The sequence below is a fragment of the Aegilops tauschii genome, chromosome 6, assembly GCF_002575655.3.
Source record: "Aegilops tauschii subsp. strangulata cultivar AL8/78 chromosome 6, Aet v6.0, whole genome shotgun sequence".
NCBI lineage: Eukaryota > Viridiplantae > Streptophyta > Magnoliopsida > Poales > Poaceae > Aegilops > Aegilops tauschii.
Window position 1 is genome coordinate 14,189,076 of NC_053040.3, and position 25,169 is coordinate 14,214,244.

At 43.0% G+C, this 25,169-nt stretch overlaps 2 protein-coding genes across 4 annotated transcripts; one reads left to right on the plus strand and one right to left on the minus strand.

Annotated features, from left to right (window-relative positions):
• Positions 1 to 967: 967 nt before the first annotated feature.
• On the minus strand, positions 968 to 10,787 carry LOC109751797 (serine carboxypeptidase-like 11). 3 transcript variants are annotated; one of them, XM_073500850.1, is made up of 13 exons: positions 10,579 to 10,787; positions 10,364 to 10,509; positions 10,068 to 10,267; positions 7,032 to 7,134; positions 6,913 to 6,950; positions 6,698 to 6,799; positions 6,503 to 6,586; positions 6,172 to 6,324; positions 3,012 to 3,083; positions 2,792 to 2,913; positions 2,494 to 2,607; positions 2,287 to 2,332; positions 968 to 1,477 (listed from the first exon to the last, which is right to left on the minus strand). In XM_073500850.1, the coding sequence occupies exons 1-13, from the start codon at positions 10,746 to 10,748 to the stop codon at positions 1,394 to 1,396; spliced, it is 1,434 nt and encodes a 477-aa protein (XP_073356951.1). In that variant the 5' UTR covers positions 10,749 to 10,787; the 3' UTR covers positions 968 to 1,393. The 3 variants fall into 3 exon arrangements, with proteins under 3 accessions (XP_073356951.1, XP_020166275.1, XP_020166277.1); XM_020310686.4 differs by having other exon boundaries at positions 10,364 to 10,786; XM_020310688.4 differs by lacking the exon at positions 6,172 to 6,324 and having other exon boundaries at positions 10,364 to 10,787.
• Positions 10,788 to 14,187: 3,400 nt separating this feature from the next.
• On the plus strand, positions 14,188 to 18,049 carry LOC109751796 (subtilisin-like protease SBT3.8). The gene is made up of 10 exons (XM_020310684.4): positions 14,188 to 14,484; positions 14,590 to 14,681; positions 14,764 to 14,861; positions 14,965 to 15,126; positions 15,226 to 15,836; positions 15,950 to 16,026; positions 16,587 to 16,838; positions 16,962 to 17,079; positions 17,172 to 17,343; positions 17,436 to 18,049. Exons 1-10 carry the CDS (start codon positions 14,338 to 14,340, stop codon positions 17,984 to 17,986), a joined length of 2,280 nt encoding a protein of 759 aa, XP_020166273.1. The 5' UTR covers positions 14,188 to 14,337; the 3' UTR covers positions 17,987 to 18,049.
• Positions 18,050 to 25,169: the final 7,120 nt, after the last annotated feature.

A 25,169-nucleotide genomic window follows, 5' to 3' on the forward strand; every position in this document is an offset into this window, starting at 1 on the left:
ATTTAGAAAATATTTGTCATGTATTTGGGAAATATTCAGCATGTATATAAAAAGTGTTCCCATGGTATAAAAAAATGTACAACATGTATTTAAAAAGTCAACATTATTTGAAAAAGGGATTGAAAAGAATAAAAAAGAACAAAAAATGAAAATCAATACAAGAAACAAACGAAAATGAAAGAAGAAAAAAAATGCGTGGAAGCTTCTAAAACCGGTCCAAAGTTGTCACTTTCGAAAACCGGTCGAGAAAAGCTACATTGGTCCGTCCCGTTAGGGGTAACGCTAGAGATAAGACGGTAGCTCGTCTCGCAATATACGAGACATAGCCCTTGCGTGTACCCCCACCAAGCTTCTTCAATAGGAGTATTTAATGCAACTTAGAACGAACCATAAAAGAATTAATGGTTCATGGGTAAAAATTAGAAAAATTCTTCCTGGGCTGTCAAATCGAACATGAACGCACCAGATTCTAGCGGAGTGATGTGTGCGCTCTTCTTTGCAGAAAGGTACCTCCGGACCTATCAGTTTTCTTACAATCTACTCTGAACGCGAGTGGCAGCTCAGGCTCAAAAAATCCCCAATGCGAGCGGCGTAGCAGTCCATCGCCCGTATTCCTGCCGACGGCGGCGGCGGTCTAAATCTTGAGCCTAGCTAGGCGACCACGACTATTGGAGGTCGCATTCCATCTACGTCCCCATGGTTCCTAGTCGTCTCCTCTCCGGCAATCAGACTGCCACGACGGATCTCCCCAATAGCTGCGCGACAATAGCCATTGGGCATTCCATATCGCTTGCTTCTACTGGGTGTCGGGTTGGTGAGGGTGCCTGACACGAAGAGGATGGAGTTTCACATTGCTAACCCCCCATCTAAACTTGGAGCCTTTTCCAAAGTGGATACAACCATTTCGGAGGCATGGGAAGACAAACTCAGGGTGTTTGTCCATGGAAAAGGTGCAACAGACCTTGAATTTCGTACCATTGGCACAAATAATGGTGAAAGTTTTGGTCAATGGCACTTGGAGAAGATCAACTGATTGGGTTTTCAGTATATTTTTGTGGGTTCAACGGAGAGGCACTTGTTCCTATATCATGGAGGAAGCGCATCGCTTGATGCTGGTTGTTTCTCACCGGATGTCAATACATTTTAGCTTGACACAGTGTGCACTTGAAAGGCGGACATGTGTGGCCTATACATGTTTGTTGTATTTGCATCTTCAACACCATCTCGTTCCCAGTTACTCCCTCCGCACCACAATATAAGATCACTTTGTAAGCTATTTTAGCTTGCAAAATGATCTTATATTACGAGACGGAGGGAGTAGTTTGCAATCTTTTGTCTCTGGGCCTATACTTGTTGCTGTAGGTTCCTGGTATGTGGCAATCAGGCAGATTAATTAGAGCGGTTCACGGCAAACCCAACGCCTGAACATCGCGAGACATCTCTCTGGTTGGAACTCTGGCGCAGTGTGTCCTCCACCCTATATGTATATTAGGAAATATGTGTTAGAAAATATGCATTCTGGCTCTCAGGTCCCGAAATTTTATAAAAAAAGAAGAAATAATCTCAAATGTACTTCATTTTTTAATGGCTCCAAGTGGCACAGGCGCATTTAGCAATATTCAGTGTTAGGAGTACTATACCATATTAGCATATTACAGAGTAGGGCATTTTGGGGACCGAGCTCCATGGAGACCTTTATTTTGAAACATTCAAAATTCAAACTTTTCAGATTGAAAAAATTCTAAAAACAAATAAACATGTATGCAAGGATGTAATGTATATGTGTGAAAATTTTCAGGATGAAATACCTTGAATTGCGAGCTGCACAAAAAAAATCAAACCATAGACTTTAAGGATGAAAAGTACATATGCTAAAAAGCCTCAAATTTGACTTTTTTGTGTAGATCTCATTTTAATGTATTCCGACCTTCAAATTTCCACACATGTTCACTATGTATCTAGGTATATGCATAATTTTTTTCAGAATGTTTTATAACAGAAAAGTTTCAATTTTGAACTTTTCAAATTAAGGCCTCCATGGAGCTCGGTCTCTGTTTGGAATTTTCGCATATTATATGCTTATATAGTGCATTATATATATACTTATTATGTTTTAAATTGTTCAACAAGAAATGTCTAATTGTAATCTCAAAGAAAGAAGTCAAGTTGAATGGTCCAATGACAATTCTGAATCTCATCTGGAGACAATTCTGTTGAGTATATGTCAAACTCCGGCCGGCAGAGACTATTTTTTTAGTACGAAGGCAGGGATACATATCATGTTACCTTCACCGTAGCAAACGTCAGGTTATTTGTGTATGTTATGGTGAATCTGCAGAGACATTATATTTCAAATATAAATGGAATTATACAAAGCAATATATAATAATAATAATAATAATAATAATAATAATAATAATAATAATAATAATAATAATAATACAACACCAACTGTGGAACTAATTACAGAACGTCACATATATGAATTCTCACCCTGCGGACTGTCCATCTAGATGCCAAGCCCTCCACTCGTCCACAATGGGGAAATTGAGTGATCGCACCCAAGACTGTGTACCCAGAAACGGCACAGCAGAATCATGGTCTCCACTATACAAGGAAGATAGATGAGGTTATAAAACGTGACAACTTGAAAATCAGAGATGGAAATGAGAGCATCTCCTATTATTTTGATGCATTTATGCTAATACAGTTCTGCACAATTGTGCCTAGCATGTGGTATAAAGCAAATATTTGTTATAAGATGTAAATTTTTGACCTTAATAGCGTTTACCTATATACTAAGGCAGGATAACCTTTTAACGTCATATTACGATGGTACTTTATTGTGCTCTTGATGTCAAAAGAATAGGGTAGATCTCCTTCATGGCACCTCACCCATTCATCCTTGCTTCCCTAAGTAAATGACGTATGGAGTTAAGATAGCAGAGTTAATATTTTGATGTAAATACCAAGATAAAATTTCTTCCCAAGGAGAAAAATTAGTAGCTTACCTTCTTGATCCCAAGGGCATCCCTGGTGATGTTGTTGTTAGCCCAAAAATATGATAGGTAAGTACCATAGTTCTGTAGATGGAAAAATTAACCTGATTTAAAAACAACTTTTGATGTTGTAACAACAATTTAACAAGCTTTGGGCAAAAAAATCCTATTTGTATTTGCGAGTTCTCAAAGTGCAATCCATGATATACTTTCAATATCAATTGTATATTAAAATCAATATGGAAAAACAAAAGAGAAATGGTAGAAATTATATCATTGAAAGGAAAAACATCCGGCGGTTAATCTGGTGGGCCATCTTTTCGTCATTGAACAACAGCCGATATATCTGCATAACTATAACTATATATATTGTGACCGATAGATTTCCGCAATTATACCTACACAAATCACAATTGGTGGTTGATAATAACTATACCTAAACATATCACTGTCGGAAGATCTTCATAAGTGCACATGAAGAGATTACAACCGATACATCTTAATAATTGTACCTAAGCAGATAAAAACTAATAGATTTGCACAAGTGTAGTGTAGTGAGTACATAAACATATCATAACCGATACATCTTCATAAATATACCTAAACATTATCCTGCGGTTCTTACTATTAATGAAGAACAATCGAACAATGTTCATAATCGTACATAAACATCACTAGGTCATGGATATTATGGACTATGAATACTAATCTACTACAAATATATTCATAATTTTACGCCTGATATACAGATAATATAAACAGCTGACAATATGAACCTTCACTCCACATACAAATCTAACATCACATACTTACAACATATTGTTCAGACCTACTCTATTAACGAACAACCGACTTGGCTGAACTTCAGTTCCTTATACTGCTCTAATATAACGCGCAAACTATTAGTCAGCTCAGAATTAAATTTTAGTTCCTTATAATAATCTGATATCATATACAACCAAACTGGTGGCCCGGTACAGTTGACCGAGAGTACCTTATTTGTGGACATAATGGACTCAACTCATTTTGCTATATATTTTGATATAACATCTCCTAGAAACAACCAACAATCCAAAGTTTAATTCTCTGCAATATACCACGTACTTATCATCGATCAACACCGAAAATGCCAAACGGAGACCGAGCTCCATGGAGGCCTTTATTTGAAAACTTTAAAACTCAAACTTTTCAGTTTAAAAAAATTCTGAAAATTAATACACATATACCTAGATACATAATGTACATGTGTGCAAATTTTCAGGTCAAAATACATTGAAGTGTGAGCTACACAAAAAAAGACAAATATGGGGCCTTTTAGCATATGTACTGTTCATCTATAAAGTCCATGGTTTTGGTTTTTTTGTACAGATCGCAATTCAAGGCATTTCGTCCTGAAATTTTTCACACATACACTTTACATCTTTACATACATGTGTAAATTTTTTCAGAATTTTTTGAAACTGAAATTTATGAATTTTAAATTATTCAAAATAAAGGGCTCCATGGAGCTTGGTCTCCAAAATGCCCTACTCGATCAACACCACCTACAAACTACTGACTGGATGGGTCACTTATAAACTTTAATGCAACATTTGATCTAAGGATTCCTACAAATGAAATATCTGGATGTAATTTGGGCTTCATTTTTTTTCAAAAGGAGGATGACCCCCGGCCTCTGCATCTAGGCGATGCATGCAACCATTTTAATAATTATTCACAAAGACCTTACAAAGTAATACATCAATAAGTTTGAAGCCACCATCTTGGCAACATCTGTCGCTACTCCTATCCACTTGATGAAGGGGTGCCGATTGTCTGAGCCGAATACCAAATAGACATCGCACAATGCCTTAAATTTAAAGCAGGATGCACCAACCAAGCCGCATGTTGCCGGGTCTCGGGAACACACCGGTCCGGCACACTCTCATAGGCCGCCGCCGCCGTCTTCCACTTATCCATCTCTAGAGCAGGTACTGATGCACCGACCTTGCCAGGCCCGCAGTCGACGCCACCATGATGCCAGACAACTCCACCATCCTGCACGTATCCATCCACACACGACCATCGTCGAAACTCCGTAGCGCCATGCCGCCGAGATCCGCCGTCAGCCTTGCGGTAGATGACACTTCTTCTCCTCTTGTCCCTCCAGCCAGCACTTGCTCCAAAACGATGCCCCTAAGAGGGAGGACGATACCGAAGGCACCGTCATCGTTCGATCCGGTAGACCTAGATCTAAGATTCCCCCCGGAACATCCCAATCAAGTTGACATGACCAGCAACGACGATTCCTCGAGAAGGAAATGACGTCAGAGACGTCGCCATCGTCCACAAAGACCGTAGTCAGACAAAATTTTCACCGGAAGCTGTGTCATCTCGATCTCGCGGCTAGCTGGAACTGTGTGGAGACGTATGCCGCTGTCGGTACTCCGACAGAGATCCTCCATCCCCTCACCGGAGCCCTCATCACGCCGCCGGCCATCCACGTGAAGAATAGACGACGGATCTGGGTGGGATCCAGATCCACAGCCACCGCCATGCCCACCATCGGCAGAGAACCGGTCGGTTCCCAGTGGCCATGGGGGCTAGCACCGCCGCCGCAAGACCAGGGGCTCCGCCTTGGCCGCTGTGCACGTGTTCCTCGCTGGACTCGCCCCAGCCGATCCATGAAGGACGCCGTCGCATCCAGCACCCGGCCCCTTCGGCGTCGGGCCCGCCACCACCACGGCCTAAGCCGGTGGCTGCGGTGGAGGAGAGGCCGTGTCATTTTTGGCTTCTGGTGGCGCTGAGATCGCCCCCTAGCGGCGCCCTGGGGAGGCGTCGCGAGGGGAGAGATTGAGAGGATAATACTTGCAATCCATCGGAAGACGAGGGGATTCGTGAGGAGAGAGATTGAGAGTAATCTGGTCTTCATACAATTACTACCTCCATCCTGGTTTATAAGTCCCCTTTATATTTTGTGTCAACTTTTGACTAGAGATTTAACTAACAAAATATTAATGCATGTCACTAAAAATTATATCGTTGGATTCATATTTGAACATAGTTTCAATTATATTGCTTTTCTGACATGCATTAGCATTTTGTTAGTTAAATTTAAAGTCAAAGTTTGACACAGAATACAGAGGGGACTAATAAACCACCAGGACGGAGGTAGTAACTCGGAAGGACTTACATGGCAATCCATTGGAAGACGAGGAGGTGGATGTTTCAATACTCCTGCTTCCTCCTTTAGGATCTTTCTTTCTATGCTCCCGTCGTTTGTTCCGGAAGACGCATAGACACACTTTTTAAACAAAATGTGTGGTCGATAGATTTCATCATACAGCTACAGGGAAACATCAATTAGTTGCTTCAAAAGCAAGATGGCATAACGATGTGTCAACCATACGAGTCAAACAGTGGAGAGTGACATGCTTGAGACAGGAAATTAGTATCCTTACTTTTCACTTAATAATTTATGTAGAAATGAAGAGGCGGGAAAGTTCAAGTAGTTTAATCCTTACTCGATCGAACCTGTCAGAAGCTTGAGCGCAAAGCGCAGTCTTGGGGTTGGTATAAACTTCCCCATGGCAGTGCTCCATTATCGTCTAGGTCACATGCAAACACATGGACACAGAATTAACTAGCCACCTACGGGCGAAACTTGTAGGCTGCGGGTCCATAGGTGAGCAGTGTTGGAGCCATGTATAATTAATCACCTCGTACAACTGGTCTGAAATTATTCCCATTCCATGAAGAAATGGCACTCTCGATTCAAAATCGATGCTTTCACCGGTGCCCGGGTTGCCGACCAGATAGCCCTGACCATTTTTAAAATCAAATACAAACTGTGGTCACAATCAGATTATTGCAGCTAAAGTTGTTCGTGACTTGAGAGCTATAATGGAATAGATATTGTGTGCATATAGTGCACCTTAAGATTAATTAACGGCCTCACCCTAGCTTCAATATCTGAAACAACATATTGTTGAACTATGAATAAACTATCCACCTTTCCAAAACACCTTAAACTGAGTCACGGTAACAATGTACCTTCTGAGATCTTCTGCGCGAGAAATGGAACGATCTTTCCACCGGCCGAGTCTCCTCCGATGTAGAAATGATTTGCGATGTAATATGGATGCTCAGTGGACCACTGATCCCGAAGATAAATACAAAATTGTAACAAACAATCAGTCAAATCGTGTGTGTGTTCTTTGTTGGAACCTCAAAAGTGATTCAATATTTTTGCAATTGTCAAAAAATTTGAGGAAAATGCAAACTGAGGGTAGCTCAGAAGGTTATGATTCTTGTGGTGGAACCAACCCACTAGAGTTCAAGTCTTACACTTGGTGCTGGTTCACGCATTTTTCTGGATTCATTTCTGCTTTTTAGGCGATGTTCGTTCAGTGGGAGGAGACGTCCCCGTCGACTACGAGGCGCCTGTGGTGACTTCGTCAATCACAAGATATTGTGTCGGCTCAACATATCAAAGGTGCTCCTAGGGTTAGGGTGTGCGTATGTGCGTTTATAGAGGTCAGTGTATGTGAGCATTTGTGATTGTACTGTGTTAAAAAATCGGGGAAAATAGACATATTTTGTTCGTATTCTTTTGGGTGTCTACAAATTTTCATGCAAAAATGCAAATGTTGCCACCTGTGGAAAAAACTAGTGCTCTGATAATAGCCTCTTTTAAGCACATGTTTGTTATTTTTTTACCAGGATCACAATACATGTCATTTATTCGTGAATATGAATGTTCTAAAAAAATAATGTTTTTTTAATGTTTTACTGTTCATGTTGTCCTTTGTCCTCTAGTATGTTTCCCACGTATAAATAGCAACAAGTTTTCGTACAAAAAAAATCACCTTTACCCCTTAAACTAATTTGGGCTCACTTGTATATAACCTCTATATGAAAAGTTGGGGTCCATAAAACCCCTTAACCAAAGGATGTTGCTCACAGATTGGGTTTGCATGACCAATTGCCACATAAACAACGGTTATTAGAATTGGAGTGTGGCGGTTTAGGGCCTCTTTCGGGAGGCTTCCCCTCTCTTTCCCCTGCAGCAGCGATCTGGGTCGAAGCAAAAGCAGCAAGCAGCGGATTTTGGCCTCTCTCTCTCTCTCTCTCTCTCTCTCTCTCTCTCTCTCTCTCTGTGTGTGTGTGTGTGTGTGTGTCAGCTCCGGGAGGAAGGCCCATACCTCGTCATGTGCATAGTTATGTTATCTTTTTTCTTCAGTAAACCGGATTCATTCCTGGTTCTTCTTCTTTTCCTAGAGTTGGTTGCAGCCATGGCGACTGGAGTGGGATGGCTTGACGGATTTGAATTCGGCTTTGGTAGCCACCGAGGTGGTGGTAGATCAAAAAATACCCTAAACCCGGGCTCTGATACCATGTTATGATGCAACTTGTGTTACTAGGAGGCCAAAGCCAGTATATATACATGTACAAGAGGATGCCAAAAGGCCAAAGGTCATCATCAGTATAACTCTAACAACAGAGGGGAGGAGCGGGGAATTAAAATTTGCAGATGGGATTGGAGCTCATCATTGTGCCGGCCTTCATCGGCACGCCATTGATCTTTCTGGCCGGAGGGCATCCGTTCTTCTACCTCCTGACTGAGGAGCCAACAAGGAGGGGGCAGGTCTGAGTGGTTCCCTCCCGGCGTCATCAAGGTTGAATCCTTTCGGCAATCGTGTTGATCCAGTTGCGTTTTTCCTTTTGCCTTTGGAGACCCCTTTTCAAGAGTCAGAGATTAGTCCGTAAACTATTGTTTGGTTAGGGTCTTATTTTAAACTGCCTTGTTTCTTGTCGGATGATACTACTTTCATCTGGGTTTATTAGTCCACGTCGCATTTTGGGCCAAAGTTTGAGCACATGTTTCAGTAGCAAAATATTAATACATGTCACAAAAAATTACATTGTTGAATTCCTATTTAACTGTAGTCTTCAACAATATTATTTTTGCTATGTATAATTTATATTTTATTACTCAAAATCATGATTAAAATATGACCTAAAATACGAGGTGACTAGTACTCACCCGCAACCAGGAATAATTGCGGCTACTAGGCCGAATAAAGGTTGGCTTCTGCTGGTCCCAACTACGTCCACACTGTGCATGAGGATGTGACAGCGTACTCCAATCAAATACTAAGTTTATTAACTGCTTGATCACCAAATTACAAATACTTAATAATTCAGATTAAAAAGTGTTTAGTTGTCAGATTTGAAATATGCTTAGTTTTTTTTGGCGAATGATTTAAACATGCTTAGTCGACAGGTTACAAGTATTTTGTTGTTGGATTTGAGAATGCTTAACTCCCAGATAATAGAGTGTTTACTTACCGGACTTAAACTTACTTTGTTGCTAGATTACGAGGTGCTTACTTGGCAGATCATAAAAGCTTAGTTGTCAGATTTTAAATACTTGTCTTTTCAGTGATTTAAACATGATTGGTTGTCAGATTTTAAGCATACTTAGCTGCTAGATTATAACTGTATACGAAGTGCTTAATCGCATGCTTAGTTGTCGGATTATTAGGTACTTGATTGCCAAATTAAAAAAAAGTTTAGTTGTCAGATTACATTTTTGAAAGTGCTTAGTTTTCGTCAGTTTCATGTACTTGTTGTTAGGTTTCAAACTTTGTACTACTTCCTAGACTACAAAGCTTTTAATAGGACGTGTTCAAGTTGCAGAGAAGAAGAAGAAGAAGAAGAAAGAACCAGCAACTCATCAGTGCAGCGCATTGTAGCATGTTGGACCGCACCGTGGCTTGCACTGTACCACCTGATATCACTGTGGCCCGATCATAGAGAACCCGTGCTGCATCTCCGCACTGACGCACAGGCGAGAATAATTTGGGCCTTTCGCCGTCCGACAGGCGTTTGTGCAATTGAAGTTAGGATGGGAGCTACCAAGCAAATTAATTTTTTTTGTTCATTGTTTCTGATATAGCTTATCACTCATGCCAAGTGGTAGCTACCAACCAATTTGAGATTTGAGAATAACTTACTGAGGCTGGCTGCAATCTTGCCGGGTCCGGAGAAGATTCTAGGATTTCCGAGGAGAAAAGTACTTCCTACCTTGGTGAGGAACTTTTTGAGCTGCAGCGAAGAAGAGACTTCTCCAACATGATAGCCTGTGGGATTCCTGGAGAAGGAAAACCCGGCGCCGACGGGCGAGTCGACGAACAGGATGCTGGCAACTTTGGTCCATGAGTAAGGATGGTACCGCAGCCGTGGTATGGTACCATTGTAGGGCTCGCCAATTATTTTTAACGGGCCTGCAAACGCAATTGATTTTATACTCAACCAATACAAGGAAAGGGAAAACCGCCGGCGAGTGAGAGACAGAGAAACAAAGTAGTCGTATCACGGACCTATCTCGAACAGCAACGCGCGGAGCACGCTGCAGCGGTCACCGCCGGTGAGCCAGAGGACGACCGGGTCGCGCCGTGGGTCGCCCTCCGACTCGATGAAGTAGTAGAACAGCTCCGAGCCCTTCTCCTCGTCCACGATCACGTACCTGCCATGGACAAAGTGCAGTTGCTTGCAGTGTGTCCAAGAACGTACGTGCCTGACCAGGAACACGTGCCCGGTCTCAAGCCGGAACGGGAGGGCTCCATCCAACCCTGGAAGCCTGGTCACCAGCGTTGGAGCCGCCTCGGCGGCGAGGAAACGGCAGCAGCGTGCCAGAGCGGAGAAGAAGCAGAGGAGGAAGATGAGCCGCAGTGCCATCAGGGGCCGAGACAGTTGCGCCTCCATGCTACTGAATTTCCCCAAGAAAACTTCGCTCAGCTACTTCCCCTGTTTCCAACTTATTATTGAGCAACCTCCGTCCGTTCATCCAACTGATCGTGACACGCGGGCTTTATTATATTTTAATTGTCTGGCAGCTGGTCTACATCACAGATCAGATCAAGGGCTCCTTTCATTCAAACAAATTTTAGAGTATTAGAATCCTTAGAAATATTTTGCAGTATATTTTTAAAAGAAAACCGCAAATGTATTCATTTATAATAACCATTACATTGTTTATGAGGATTGCTACTCAGTTGAGGCGGTCCTATAAGCCTTTTCCCAGTAGTGAAAGGCCATGATGACCATCTTCCTGCCCCAAAAATCAACTTTGATCCGTACTTCATGGAAGTGGAGGCTACGATTCGTTGAAGCATATCTGCCCGGGGCTCACGGTAGTCCGAAGAGCGGCGCTGCCGAACATAGGAAAGACATGTCATGGGGATGGGGCTCCGCCGCGGCTGAAAATAGACTAGGTTAGAATAGACTAGCCTAGTCCGCTGTAATTTGGTTGAATTATGTTCGAAATGTAAATTTTTTCGTCCAGTTAATATGAAAGTCATTTGGTTTACATGAAATTTATTCGGATAGTTGAAACGCGGTTTGAAATGTATGTGACTAGCTTTGGATGACCGGCTCCCGCACCAGTCTCCGTGGACTAGTCCCTTCCCGATTCACGGGTCATTGTTGAAGATGCCCGAACTACGTAAGTTTATCGCTGCTGAGAAGGGCAGAACATGAGTTTTCACTCCAGACAAGAAACAATGCTCCAACCATCATCATGCAAATGGATTTTCCGCTAATCGCGTCAGCCAGTACTCCATGCCAGGCCGGAGTGGCCTAGCAGACCCGGTGAGACATCGGTGTAAAGAGGTCTAGAAACTTTGGGTTCGCCACGCCGCCTCACATCCTCAGACCTGTCTCAAATGTACAAAGAGAGGGTAAAAAGGTGGAATTCACTCTAAAAATCATCACCCTTGTATTTGTATGTACCTTCACGCCAAGTCGCTGCAATTACGCGTGCATCTTTTCATTCATCGACTTCCAATTGCCATCCTTCTCGTCAAGAATCTTGTCCACCGTAACAATTCCTTCCTCGATTGCCTGGTGGATGATGAATCAATGTGCATGTTGGAGATTTCCACCATTCGTCCACAGCTCGACGTATGCATCAATGTCTTGCATGCAATAGTCGAATTGGGTCGTGACCCTCTTGGGCCCGGCACCTTCGTCGCCGCGTCCAAAGCGATAAATCAGCGGGGAGATGGGCGCCGGATGGGACCTACGGCGACTGACTTCCAGTTCGTCGGCTCTTTCTCGCAGATCAATCAACCACAAAGCAATCTGGAAGGCTCGTACCGAGAAGAAAATGCAGAATTTCCCCCTGGTTGCTGGTCAGACGTCGCATCTCGACCGTTCATATCGAAATTCATTCATCCGGAGAGTGCCAATCATACGGCCGTTGGCTGCAGCAAATTCTCTCTTGCTGCACGTTCAAAATTGGCTCCGCGCGAGACTGCATGCGATCGTGACGGCAGCCTGAGCTGGACCGCCGCGCTCACCATGCTGTCACGCGGCGAGCCTCACCGCTGCCTGCTCCTGTCACTGGTTTGCGGGTCCTAGACTATTAGCTAGGCCTTTTTAATGAAAAATAGAAAAAATTACGGGAAGATGTTTATGGGAACTAAGAAAAGTATCTATTTTAAAATTCCCGTAAATTATACAATCAGCCGGTAAAATGACTTTTAGACAAAAGTTTTTTAGGAGAACTATTGGAGTTGCTCTCAACACTTTGAAACTTTCAAATAAAAGTTTATCCTTTCAAACTTTAACCAGAAAAACTATTTGGATTTCATCAGATTTAAAATTTAAGCCAGCCATATCTAAACTAAAAAATACCTAAATTTATTTCGGACAAATTCAACTAACAAATTTCAGAAGAAAAAGAGTCCAGTGTAAGGGTCGCTGTCAGAGTATGTATCTACAATGATGCGACATCAACATTTTTCTACACATGTTGACATTTTTTTTTAACATAGTACAAACGCAAGCGCTCAGATATACGCGCATACACTCACGCCTATGAACGCACACACGGATTACCTACCCCTATGAGCACCTTCGGGAGACTGAGCCGGCATATCATTTTGAGATTTACGAAGTCACCATAGGCTCCTCGTACTCGATGGGAACGTCTCCTCCCATTGAACGCGCATCGCCGAAAATCCCGAAATAAATTCAGGAAAATGCGAGAACGATTTGGAGAGAGGAAATTGCTTTTACTAGTTTGAGTGATCCATTCAAGTGACTGAATGGTTGGTTGTTTTAAGGGAAAGCTTAGGTTGTACCACATGCCAGTGTACCCTCTTTTCTCGTTGACCATTTTTGCATCAAAGCTCATCCGAAATAACTTATTCTTTTTTGGTTTCTCCCAAACAAAAGAAGATTTGAATTTGAGATTTGCAGATCAACATCACACAAGTACTGCCATGTGCAGAAAAGTTTTTGGATTTTTTGGCGCAACATGGATTTTTAAAAATGATACAATTCATTCAAAATTTAAAATTCGACAAATTTATGTTTCATCAAAACAAATTATACAATAACGGACAACTGTGTATGCTTGTTATGCAAAGTGTCAAGGTTTTCAAATGTTCTATAGTTTGGAAGAAACAAAAAAGATAAATTTCTATATATGGATAGCACGAATCTTGACGCTAACTGAACGGTCTAGACACAAGACACTGGTATGGAGTACAAAAAATCCTCGCTCTTTTAAGCTTATTTTATTCTCCATATGTTACACAATGCCATTTATTGTTCTGCGCATGTGGTATATTGTAACTTTATATTATCCAACGTATGCATGCTTTCATATGAGCATTAATCGCCAGAGAAAATATTAAACAAATTCGATGAAAAAAATGACCTCGTACAAGGAAAGTATAAGAAGAGACATAGTTTCCCGATAATTCATCTTTAAACTTGGGCTCCTTTGCTAGTGGGTAAATGACATTCGAGGAGCGCGTGACAAAAAAGGCAAAATGAGCTTCGGCCGGTGCGTTTTTTCAAACTTTCTCACATGCCCTTTTTTATTTTGCTGAGAGCAACTCAAATGGCAAACACCATCAAATTTGGCACGGGCATCACGCATGAAAAAAAATCGGTTTTCTTGAAATATTTTGGTACTTTCTGATTTTACTGTTCATTCACGGGAGTAGCTGGACCCAGGAGCTAAATCGCCGCGTCCCGTGGTTTCTCCACAATTTTTTGCTTAAGAAATGAGGGAGTTCCTTACTCTCTCCGTTGACTGGTCCACACAATTGAAGATGAATATCGGAAGTTTTCTCGCAAAAAGAATATTGTTTTGCTAGAACATTACCATTGTTTTGTCTAGTTGCTATGCCTGGACAGCCTTTCGCCTGCTAGGTCTGGACTATCGACGAGACCCAAGGTCAAGATCACAGGCGGCGTGGGAGAATGGATGTCTCTCCAGTCGGCAACGGCGGCATGAAGGAAGAATAGTATGACCGCGGCATCCATATAAGCTAAGCCCATGAAGCGCCTCCCAGGACTAATCAACAGGCAATCGGCAATGGGTTTACACCATTCTTCCTCCTCCCGCTCAGGCGTAGCCTGGGTGCTGCTGCTGATCTGCTTGTGGACGCTGTCGTTCAGAGCACACGGAGGAGGCCCTCGCAAGGTAATTAACCTACATGTTTCAGTAGTAACTACTAGTTTAAGTGATTAGTTAGCTGTGGAGCTGGCTAAGCTACTTAACTGCCTGCGTGCGTGCGTGCGTCTCTAGCTCTACATAGCCTACCTAGGTCATGTGAAGCATGGACATCCCGACAATGTGGTGGCCTCGCACCATGATCTCCTCACCACTCTTCTCGGAAGGTATGTTAGTGCGATCTCTACGGCCTTAATTTGCCTGCCTTTATAGGGTAAGAAAAACAAATTAAACATTGGTATATTTTAGTAAGGAAGGATCTTCGGCCTCTGTGGTGTACAACTACAAGCATGGCTTCTCAGGGTTCGCCGCCATGCTCACCGCAGAGCAAGCAAAACAACTTGCAGGTTGGTGGGCAGTTGTTGTCCAATTGACTTGTCAATTTTGCTTGCATAATTGCATGTGTTGAATGTTGAATAATTAGCATGTGATGTGATGTGTTGTGGGCAGAGTTTCCGGAAGTAATCAGTGTTCAACCGAGTAAAAGGCATACCCCAACCACTACACGGAGCTGGGACTTTCTTGGGCTCAACCACCAGATGATGGGCAGTGATATGCTCCACGGAAGCAACTCTGGAGGAGAGGACGTGATCATCGGGGTGATTGACACCGGTTAGCATTTAAATTGATTAATCAGCACTGCATGCATGACTTCGTAACCCTGTATTTTTTTTCATTATGAAAACATTTCACATCATATCAATTAATTAGGGATCTGGCCGGAGTCGAGAAGCTTCAACGACGCAGGGTACGGGCCGGTGCCATCAAGGTGGAAAGGGAAGTGCCAAGTCGGACACGACTGGGGCAGCAAAAACTGCAGCCGTAAGATCGTCGGTGCACGGTTCTATAGCGCGGGAGTTCCTGACCAGTTCCTCGAGACAGACTCGCTCTCGCCCCGGGACCACAACGGTCATGGCACACACTGTGCGTCCACTGCGGCGGGCTCGGCCGTGGAGGCGGCCAGCTTCCACGGCCTAGCCAAGGGGGTCGCTCGGGGAGGCGCAATGCGTGCTCGCATCGCGGTGTACAAATCCTTCTGGGGCCTTGGCTTTGGGAACACAGCGACCGTGCTGGCGGCCATCGACGACGCGGTCCATGACGGAGTGGACGTGTTGTCAATGTCCTTCGGTATCGACGAGAACTCGTTCGGCGTCCTGCATGCGGTCCAGAAGGGGATCACCGTCGTGTATGCGGGGGGTAACGAGGGGCCAAGGCCACAGACCGTCAGGAACGGTGCACCGTGGGCTATCACCGTTGCGGCAAGCAAGATTGACCGGTCGTTCCCGACGATGATCACGCTGGGAAACAAACAACAGATAGTGGTACGTTTTTATTCACATGCAACTGAGGGACTACTTGACTTAGGGGTCTTCTTTATGCTTTCTGGTATTTCGCTCAAGAATGAGAAGCGAACAAACTTTGTTTTTCCTTGCAGGGACAATCTCTCTATTGCCTAGGGAAGAATTCGTCAAAGAGCAGCAGTGGTTTCAAAGGTCTTGTGGTTCCAGTGAGGTAAGTGAATCAAAGATATATATTTTTTTCAAACATTTTTGCGTGGTTAGATTTTGTAAGCATTACTATTCTTTCCCCATCGGTACCCTAACAAGAACATGCTTACAATAGACTAATTCGTACCATTTTCGTGGGTTCTTCTTTTAGTACCATTTTAGCGGGCAATTCCAAATCCGACAAACTTTTCACACTCATTATTCTCACCCTGTTGCTATCCTATAAAGCAAAACACAATTTTTGTATAGTTAGATTGTGTACGCATTATTATTCTTCCCCCATCACTACCCCAACAGAAACACAATTATAGTTCTTCTTTTAGTACCATTTTCGTTGGCAATTTCAAATCCGATAGACTTTTCGCACTCAATATTCTCTCCTGTCGCTATCCTATAAAGCAAAACACAATTATCTTCTTACATCATTTTTGTGGTCAATTCAATCTTTTTCCCTTTCAAAAAGTAGGATATCCCCCTTACCTCTGCATCAATTGATGCTCACAGCCATAGCAATTCGAACTAAAGAAGACTATACTTGACTTAATTTTACCTTCTGTATTTTAGTTGTGCCATGGATATTCTCAATGGCACGGACGTGAAAGGGCAGATCTTGTTCTGCACCATGCAGCCAGGGGATCAAGATGTGTTCCAGCAGGCGTCACAGTACGTCCAAGATGGCGGGGGGTCCGGTGTTATCTTTGCCCAGTATACCACGGACCTAAGCTTCACAGCACTAGATGTCTGCCAGGGCATAGCCTGCATTCTCGTGGACCTTGACATTGGAAAGAAGATCGCCAGCTACATGGACGATGCAAGGTATCCACAAAAACTTTCATTTTTGTGCAATGGGGGTTTGAGTTCGGTCAAGGTGGCATGCGAGCCCCCTTCTGATCGTCGGAGAGAACTTACTTGTTTTGTTTTGTTTTGTTTTGTGAGCAGCTCTCCCATGGCGAAGATCGAACCGGCGCGCACCGTCACCGGGAAAGAGACACTGGCACCAAAAGTGGCGATGTTCTCCTCCAGAGGCCCGTCGCCTGATTACCCCGCCATTATCAAGGTATGTGCCAGCCGCTAAGCTAAAATGTACTGTACTTCATATGCTCCGTGGCAACACAGGTCATCTCAGTACGTTGATACATCTTTTAACAGCCAGACATAGCGGCACCTGGAGTCAACATCTTGGCGGCAAAGGAAAATTCCTACGCAATTTTGTCGGGGACGTCGATGGCAGCCCCACACGTAGCAGGCGTTGTTGCCCTGCTGAAAGCTCTTCACCCAAACTGGTCTTCTGCTGCAATCAAATCAGCCATCATCACTACCGGTAATAATTAAGCACACAGTTAGCACATGCCCACCAATAACTCCGTGCGCCATAATTTCATCTATTTTTGTTGATTTTGCATGGTGGTGAAGCACATATAACCGACGAGCACGGCATGCCGATACTGGCGGAAGGGCTGCCTCGGAAGATTGCCGACCCGTTCGACTATGGAGGCGGCAACATCAACCCTCGTGGGGCGGCTGATCCGGGCCTGGTTTACGACATTGATCCACAAGATTATGATAAATACTTACGCTGCACCATCATCAAGAGGGCCTCCGTGCACTGCAACGCGACAGGAATGCTACCAGTGTACCACCTGAACTTGCCGTCCATCTCGGTTCCCAACCTAAGGAGTCCGGTCACCGTGTCAAGGACAGTAACAAACGTTGGGGATGTCGATTCCGTGTACCATGTAGAAATCCAGAGCCCTGTCGGAGTAAGGATGGAGGTTGATCCGCCTGTACTAGTGTTTGATGCGAAGAACAAGGTTCACACGTTTCGAGTGAAACTGTCCCCTTTGTGGAAACTACAAGGGGATTACACTTTTGGCAGCCTTACATGGGGTAATGTTGGGAAGGTGGTGAGGATTCCAGTTGCGGCTCGGATTACAATTCAGGATTTCTATGCGGATGTTGCATAGTTAATTGGGCGAAACATGCAAACATAAGATAATATTACATGATTGCATGATTATTCACTTTCACATGCACCTGTTGATTATTATGTGTCACCGTGTTGATCAGAGATGCTACTAGTGAACTTATGAACCCGACTCAACTTCCTTGACAAGAAAACCTCTAAACTCTCACTTACTTGCTTTTATTTTCAGTTATGCAAAAATATAGGACCACTTCATATATATACCATCATCTACTCATTACTTATTGCAACTAGAAGAGCTAGTATTATGAACAATCACACAAGAACTGCTGACACAAGTAGTCTCTTGATTTTAATTTAGTGAGAAAGAGAGACTAGGCAATACATGTACCTCTACGAATTAATGACCTTGATTCTTCACTGAGGGGAGAACTTGCTGCTTCCGCAAAATGATTTACGCATGAGGGCCCAATAACTAGCTGGCCATTATAGGGATTGGAGCAAGTAATAGGCGGCCGCCTAGTCCACGAGAGAAAAACAATAGCAAAGTTATTTCAAACAACCAACGGGTGGTGGTGGGTGAAGGAAATATGCCCTAGAGGCAATAATAAAGTTATTATTTATTTCCTTATTTCATGATAAATGTTTATTATTCATGCTAGAATTGTATTAACCAGAAACTTAGTACATGTGTGGATACATAGACAAACCGAGTGTCACTAGTATGCCTCTACTTGACTAGCTCGTTGAATCAAAGATGGTTAAGTTTCCTAGCCATAGACATGAGTTGTCATTTGATTAACGGGATCACATCATTAAGAGAATGATGTGATTGACTTGACCCATTCCGTTAGCTTAGCACTTGATCGTTTAGTATGTTGCTATTGCTTTCTTCATGACTTATACATGTTCCTATGACTATGAGATTATGCAACTCCCGAATACCGGAGGACCACTTTGTGTGCTACCAAACGTCTCCGATGGTGTTTGTTGAGTTGGCATAGATCGAGATTAGGATTTGTCACTCCGATTGTCAGAGAGGTATCTCTGGGCCCTCTCGGTAATGCACATCACTATAAGCCTTGCAAGCAATGTGACTAATGAGTTAGTTACGGGATGATGCACTACGGAACGAGTAAAGAGACTTGCCGGTAACGAGATTGAGCTAGGTATTGAGATACCGATGATCGAATCTCAGGCAAGTAACGTACCGATGACAAAGGGAACAAACGTATATTGCTATGCGGTTCGACCGATAAAGACCTTCGTAGAATATGTAGGAGCCAATATGGGCATCCAGGTTCCGCTATTGGTTATTGACCAGAGAGATGTCTCGGTCATGTCTACATAGTTCTCGAACCCGTAGGGTCCGCACGCTTAACGTTCGTTGACGATATAGTATTATATGAGTTATGTATGTTGGCAACCGAATGTTGTTCGGAGTCCCGGATAAGATCACGGACATGACGAGGAACTCCGGCATGGTCCGGAGATAAAGATTGATATATGGGATAATAGTGTTTAGTCTCCGAAAGGGTTCCGGAATTCACCGGAAGAGGTTCCGGATGTTTCCCGAAATGTTTGGGAACGAGAACACTTTATTTGGGCCAAAGGGGAAAGCCCACAAGGTTTTTGGAAAGCGCAAAAGGAAGTTTTGCGGAGTCCAGGGGCCAGACGCCAGGGTCCCTGGCGTCTGGGTCCAGACGCCGGGAACCCTGGCGTCTGGCCCTGGAGTCCGAGAAGGACTCTTGCTTTTCGGGTGAAACCGACTTTGTGGAGGATTTTACTCCAAGTTTCTACCCCAAGGCTCAACATATAAATAGAGGGGTAGGGCTAGCACGCAAGACACATCAAGAAACACCAAGCCGTGTGCCGGCAACCCCGTCCCCTCTAGTTTATCCTCCGTCATAGTTTTCGTAGTGCTTAGGCGAAGCCCTGCGGAGATTGTTCTTCACCAACACCGTCACCACGCCGTCGTGCTGACGGAACTCATCTACTACTTCGCCCCTGTTCCTGGATCAAGAAGGCGAGGACGTCATCGAGCTGAACGTGTGCTGAACGCGGAGGTGTCGTACGTTCGGTACTTGATCGGGACGGATCATGAAGGTGTACGACTACATCAACCGCGTTGATAAACGCTTCCTCTTACGGTCTACGAGGGTACGTAGACAACACTCTCACCTCTCGTTGCTATGCATCTCCTAGATAGATCTTGCGTGATCGTAGGAAATTTTTGAAATTACTGCGTTCCCCAACAGTGGCATCGGAGCCAGGTTTATGCGTAGATGTTATATGCACGAGTAGAACACAAGTGAGTTGTGGGCGATACAAGTCATATTGCTTACCAGTATGCCATACTTTGGTTCAGCGGTATTGTTGGATGAAGCGGCCCGGACCGACATTACGCGTACGCTTACGCAAGACTAGTTCTACCGACGTGCTTTGCACACAGGTGGCTGGCGGGTGTCAGTTTCTCCAACTTTAGTTGAATCGAATGTGGCTACGCCCGGTCCTTGTGAAGATTAAAACAGCACTAACTTGACGAAATATCGTTGTGGGTTTGATGCGTAGGTAAGAACGGTTCTTGCTCAGCCCGTAGCAGCCACGTAAAACTTGCAACAACAAAGTAGAGGACGTCGAACTTGTTTTTGCAGGGCATGTTGTGATGTGATATGGTCAAGACATGATGCTATATTTTATTGTATGAGATGATCATGTTTTTGTAACGGAGTTATCGGCAACTGGCAGGAGCCATATGGTTGTTGCTTTATTGTATGCAATGCAATCGCCCTGTAATTGCTTTACTTTATCACTAAATGGTAGCGATAGTCGTAGAAGCAATAGTTGGCGAGACGACAACGATGTTGCGATGGAGATCAAGGTGCCGCGCCGGTGACAATGGTGATCATGATGGTGCTTTGGAGATGGAGATCAAAGGCACAATATGATGATGGCCATATCATATCACTTATATTGATTGCATGTGATGTTTATCCTTTATGCATCTTATTCTGCTTTGATTGACGGTAGCATTATAAGATGATCTCTCACTAAATTTCAAGGTATAAGTGTTCTCCCTGAGTATGCACCGTTGCCAAAGTTCGTCGTGCCGAGACACCACGTGATGATCGGGTGTGATAAGCTCAACGTTCACCTACAACGGGTGCAAGCCAGTGTTTGCACACGCAGAAATACTCGGGTTAAACTTGACGAGCCTAGCATATGCAGATATGGCCTCGAACACTGAGACCGAAAGGTCGAGCGTGAATCATATAGTAAATATGATCAACATAGTGATGTTCACCGTTGAAAACTACTCCATCTCACGTGATGATCGGTTATGGTTTAGTTGATTTGGATCACGTGATCACTTAGATTATTAGAGGGATGTCTATCTAAGTGGGAGTTCTTAAGTAATATGATTAATTGAACTTTAATTTATCATGAACTTAGCCCTGGTAATATTAGCATATCTATGTTGTAGATCAATAGCTCGCGTATAGCTCCCCTGTTTTATTTTGATATATTCCTAGAGAAAAATAAGTTGAAAGATGTTAGTAGCGAAGATACGGACTAGCTCCGTGATCTGAGGATTATCCTCATTGCTGCACAGAAGTATTATGTCCTTGATGCACCGCTAGGTGACAGAACTATTGCAGGAGCAGATGCAGACGTTATGAATGTTTTGACAAAAGCTCGGTATGATGACTACTTGATAGTTTAGTGCACCATGCTTTGCGGCTTAGAACCGGGACTTCAAAAATGTTTTGAACGCCACGGAGCATATAAGATGTTCCAAGAGTTGAAATTGGTATTTCATACTCATGCCCGTGTCGGGAGGTATGAGACCTCTGACAGTACTTTGCCTACAAGATGGAGGAGAATAGCTCAACCAGTGAGCATGTGCTCAGATTGTCTGAGTACTACAATTGCTTGAATCAAGTGGGAGTTAATATTCCAGATAAGATAGTAATTGACAAAGTTCTCTAGTCACTATCACCAAGTTACTAGAACTTCGTGATGAACTATAATATGCAAGGGATGACGAAAACAATTCCCAAGCTCTTCGCGATGCTAAAATCGGCGAAGGTAGAAATCAAGAAAAACATCAAGTGTTGATGGTTGACAAGACCACTAGTTTCAAAAAAAAGGGCAAAGGGAAGAGGGGGAACTTCAAGAATAACGGCAAGCAAGTTGCAGCTCAAGTGAAGAAGCCCAAGTCTGGACCTAAGCCTGAGACTAAGTGCTTCTACTGCAAAGGGACTGGTCACTGGAAGCGGAACTACCCCAAGTATTTGGCGGATAAGAAGGTTGGCAAAGTGAACAAAGGTATATTTGATATACATGTTATTGATGTGTGCTTTACTAGTGTTTATAGCAACCCCTCGGTATTTGATACTGGTTCAGTTGCTAAAAGTAGTAACTCGAAACGGGAGTTGCAGAATGAACAGAGACTAGTTAAGGGTGAAGTGACGATGTGTGTTGGAAGTGGTTCCAAGATTGATATGATCATCATCGCACACTCCCTATACTTTCGGGATTAGTGTTGAACCTAAATAAATGTTATTTGGTGTTTGCATTGAGCATGAATATGATTTGATCATGTTTATTGCAATACGATTATTCATTTAAAATTAGAGAATAATTGTTGTTCTGTTTACATGAATAAAACCTTCTATGGTCATACACCCAATGAAAATGGTTCGTTGGATCTCGATCATAGTGATACACATATTCATAATATTGAAGCCAAAAGATGCAAAGTTAATAATGATAGTGCAACTTATTTGTGGCACTGCCGTTTAGGTCATATTGGTGTAAAGCGCATGAAGAAACTCCATGGGCTTTTGGAATCACTTGATTATGAATCACCTGATGCTTGCGAACCATGCCTCATGGGCAAGATGACTAAGACTCCATTCTCCGGAACAATGGAACGAGCAACAGATTTGTTGGAAATAATACATACTGATGTATGCAGTCCGATGAGTGTTGATGCTCGCGGCGGGTATCGTTATTTTCTGACCTTCACAAATGATTTGAGCAGATATGGGTATATCTACTTGATGAAACATAAGTCTGAAACATTTGAAAAGTTCAAAGAATTTCAGAGTGAAGTGGAAAAATCATCGTAACAAGAAAATAAAGTTTCTACTCGTGGAGGAGAATATTTGAGTTATGAGTTTGGTCTTTATTTGAAATAATGCGGAATAGTTTCGCAACTCATGCCACCTGGAACACCACTGCGTAATGGTGTGTCCGACCATCGTAACCGTACTTTATTAGATATGGTGCGATCTATGATGTCTCTTACCGACTTACCACTATCGCTTTGGGGTTATGCATTAGAGACAGTTGCATTCACGTTAAATAGGGCACCATCTAAATCCGTTGAGACGACACCTTATGAACTATGGTTTGGCAAGAAACCCAAGTTGTCATTTCTTAAAGTTTGGGGTTGCGATGCTTATGTGAAAAAGTTTCATCCTGATAAGCTCAAACCCAAATCGGAGAAATGTGTTTTCATAGGATACCCAAAGGAGACAGTTGGGTACACCTTCTATCACAGATCCGAAGGCAAGACATTCGTTGCTAAGAATGGATCCTTTCTAGAGAAGGAGTTTCTCTTGAAAGAAGTGAGTGGGAGGAAAGTAGAACTTGATGAGGTAATTGTACCTGCTCCCTTATTGGAAAGTAGTTCATCACAGAAATCTGTTCCTGTGACTCCTACATCAATTAGTGAGGAAGCTAATGATGATGATCATGTAACTTCAGATCAAGTTACTACCAAACCTCGTAGGTCAACTAGAGTAAGACCCGCACCAGATTGGTACGGTAATCCTGTTCTGGAGGTCATGTTACTTGACCATGACGAACCTACGAATTATGAGGAAGCGATGATGAGCCCAGATTCCGCGAAATGGCTTGAGGCCATGAAATCTGAGATGGGATCCATGTATGAGAACAAAGTGTGGACTTTGGTTGACTTGCCCGATGATTGGCAAGCCATAGAAAATAAATGGATCTTCAACAGGAAGACGGACGCTGATAGTAGTGTTACTATCTACAAAGCTAGACTTGTCGAAAAAGGTTTTTGACAAAGTTCAAGGTGTTGACTACGATGAGATTTTCTCACTCGTAGCGGTGCTTAAGTCTGTCCGAATCATGTTAGCAAATTGCCACATTTTATGAAATCTAGCAAATGGATGTGAAAACTACATTCCTTAATGGATTTATTAAAGAAGAGTTGTATATGATGCAACCAGAAGGTTTTGTCAATCCTAAAGGTGCTAACAAAATGTGCAAGCTCCAGCGATCCATCTATGGACTGGTGCAAGCATCTTGGAGTTGGAATATACGCTTTGATGAGTTGATCAAAGCATATAGTTTTGTACAGACTTGCGGTGAAGCCTGTATTTACAAGAAAGTGAGTGGGAGCACTACAGCCTTTCTGATAAGTATATGTGAATGACATATGGTTGATCGGAAATGATGTAGAAATTTTCTGAAAAGCATAAAGGAGTGTTTGAAAGGAGTTTTTCAACGAAAGACCTCGGTGAAGCTGCTTACACATTGAGCATCAAGATCTATAGAGATAGATCAAGAACGATTGATAAGTTTTTTTCAATGAGTACATACCTTGACAAGTTTTTGAAGTAGTTCAAAATGGATAAAGCAAAGAAAGGGTTCTTGCCTATGTTGCAAGGTATGAAGTTGAGTAAGACTCAAAACCCAACCACGGCAGAAAATAGAAAGAGAATGAAAGTCATTCCCTATGCCTCAGCCATAGGTTCTATAAAGTATGTCATGCTGTGTACCAGATCTATTGTATACCCTGCACTGAGTTTGGCAAGGGAGTACAATAGTGATCTAGGAGTAGATCACTGGACAGCGGTCAAAATTATCCTTAGTGAATAAGGATATGTTTCTCGGTTATGGGTGACAAAAGGTTCGTCGTAAAGGGTTACGTCGATGCAAGTTTTGGCACTAATCCGGATGACTCTAAGTCTCAATCTGGATACATATTGAAAGTGGGAGCAATTAGCTAGAGTAGCTCCGTTCAGAGCATTTTCGACATAGAAATTTGCAAAATACATACGGATCTGAATTTGGCAGACCCGTTGACTAAACTTCTCTCACAAGAAAAACATGATCACACATTTGTACTCTTTGGGTGTTAATCACATGGCGATGTGAACTAGATTGCTGACTATAGTAAATCC

What these genes read in the sequence shown, in the direction of transcription:
- LOC109751796 (XM_020310684.4), top strand. Translation starts at nt 14,338, where the DNA reads ATGAAGCGCCTCCCAGGACTAATCAACAGGCAATCGGCAATGGGTTTA. An exon ending in GAAACAAACAACAGATAGTG is followed by an intron (nt 15,837 to 15,949) that starts GTACGTTTTTAT and finishes TTTTCCTTGCAG; the next exon opens with GGACAATCTCTCTATTGCCT. An exon ending in GGTCTTGTGGTTCCAGTGAG is followed by an intron (nt 16,027 to 16,586) that starts GTAAGTGAATCA and finishes TCTGTATTTTAG; the next exon opens with TTGTGCCATGGATATTCTCA.
- LOC109751797 (XM_020310686.4), bottom strand. Translation starts at nt 10,748, where the DNA reads ATGGAGGCGCAACTGTCTCGGCCCCTGATGGCACTGCGGCTCATCTTC. An exon ending in GTCTTCCAATGGATTGCCAT is followed by an intron (nt 3,084 to 6,171) that starts GTAAGTCCTTCC and finishes TTCCATCTACAG; the next exon opens with AACTATGGTACTTACCTATC. An exon ending in TATCCTGCCTTAGTATATAG is followed by an intron (nt 2,608 to 2,791) that starts GTAAACGCTATT and finishes TTCCTTGTATAG; the next exon opens with TGGAGACCATGATTCTGCTG.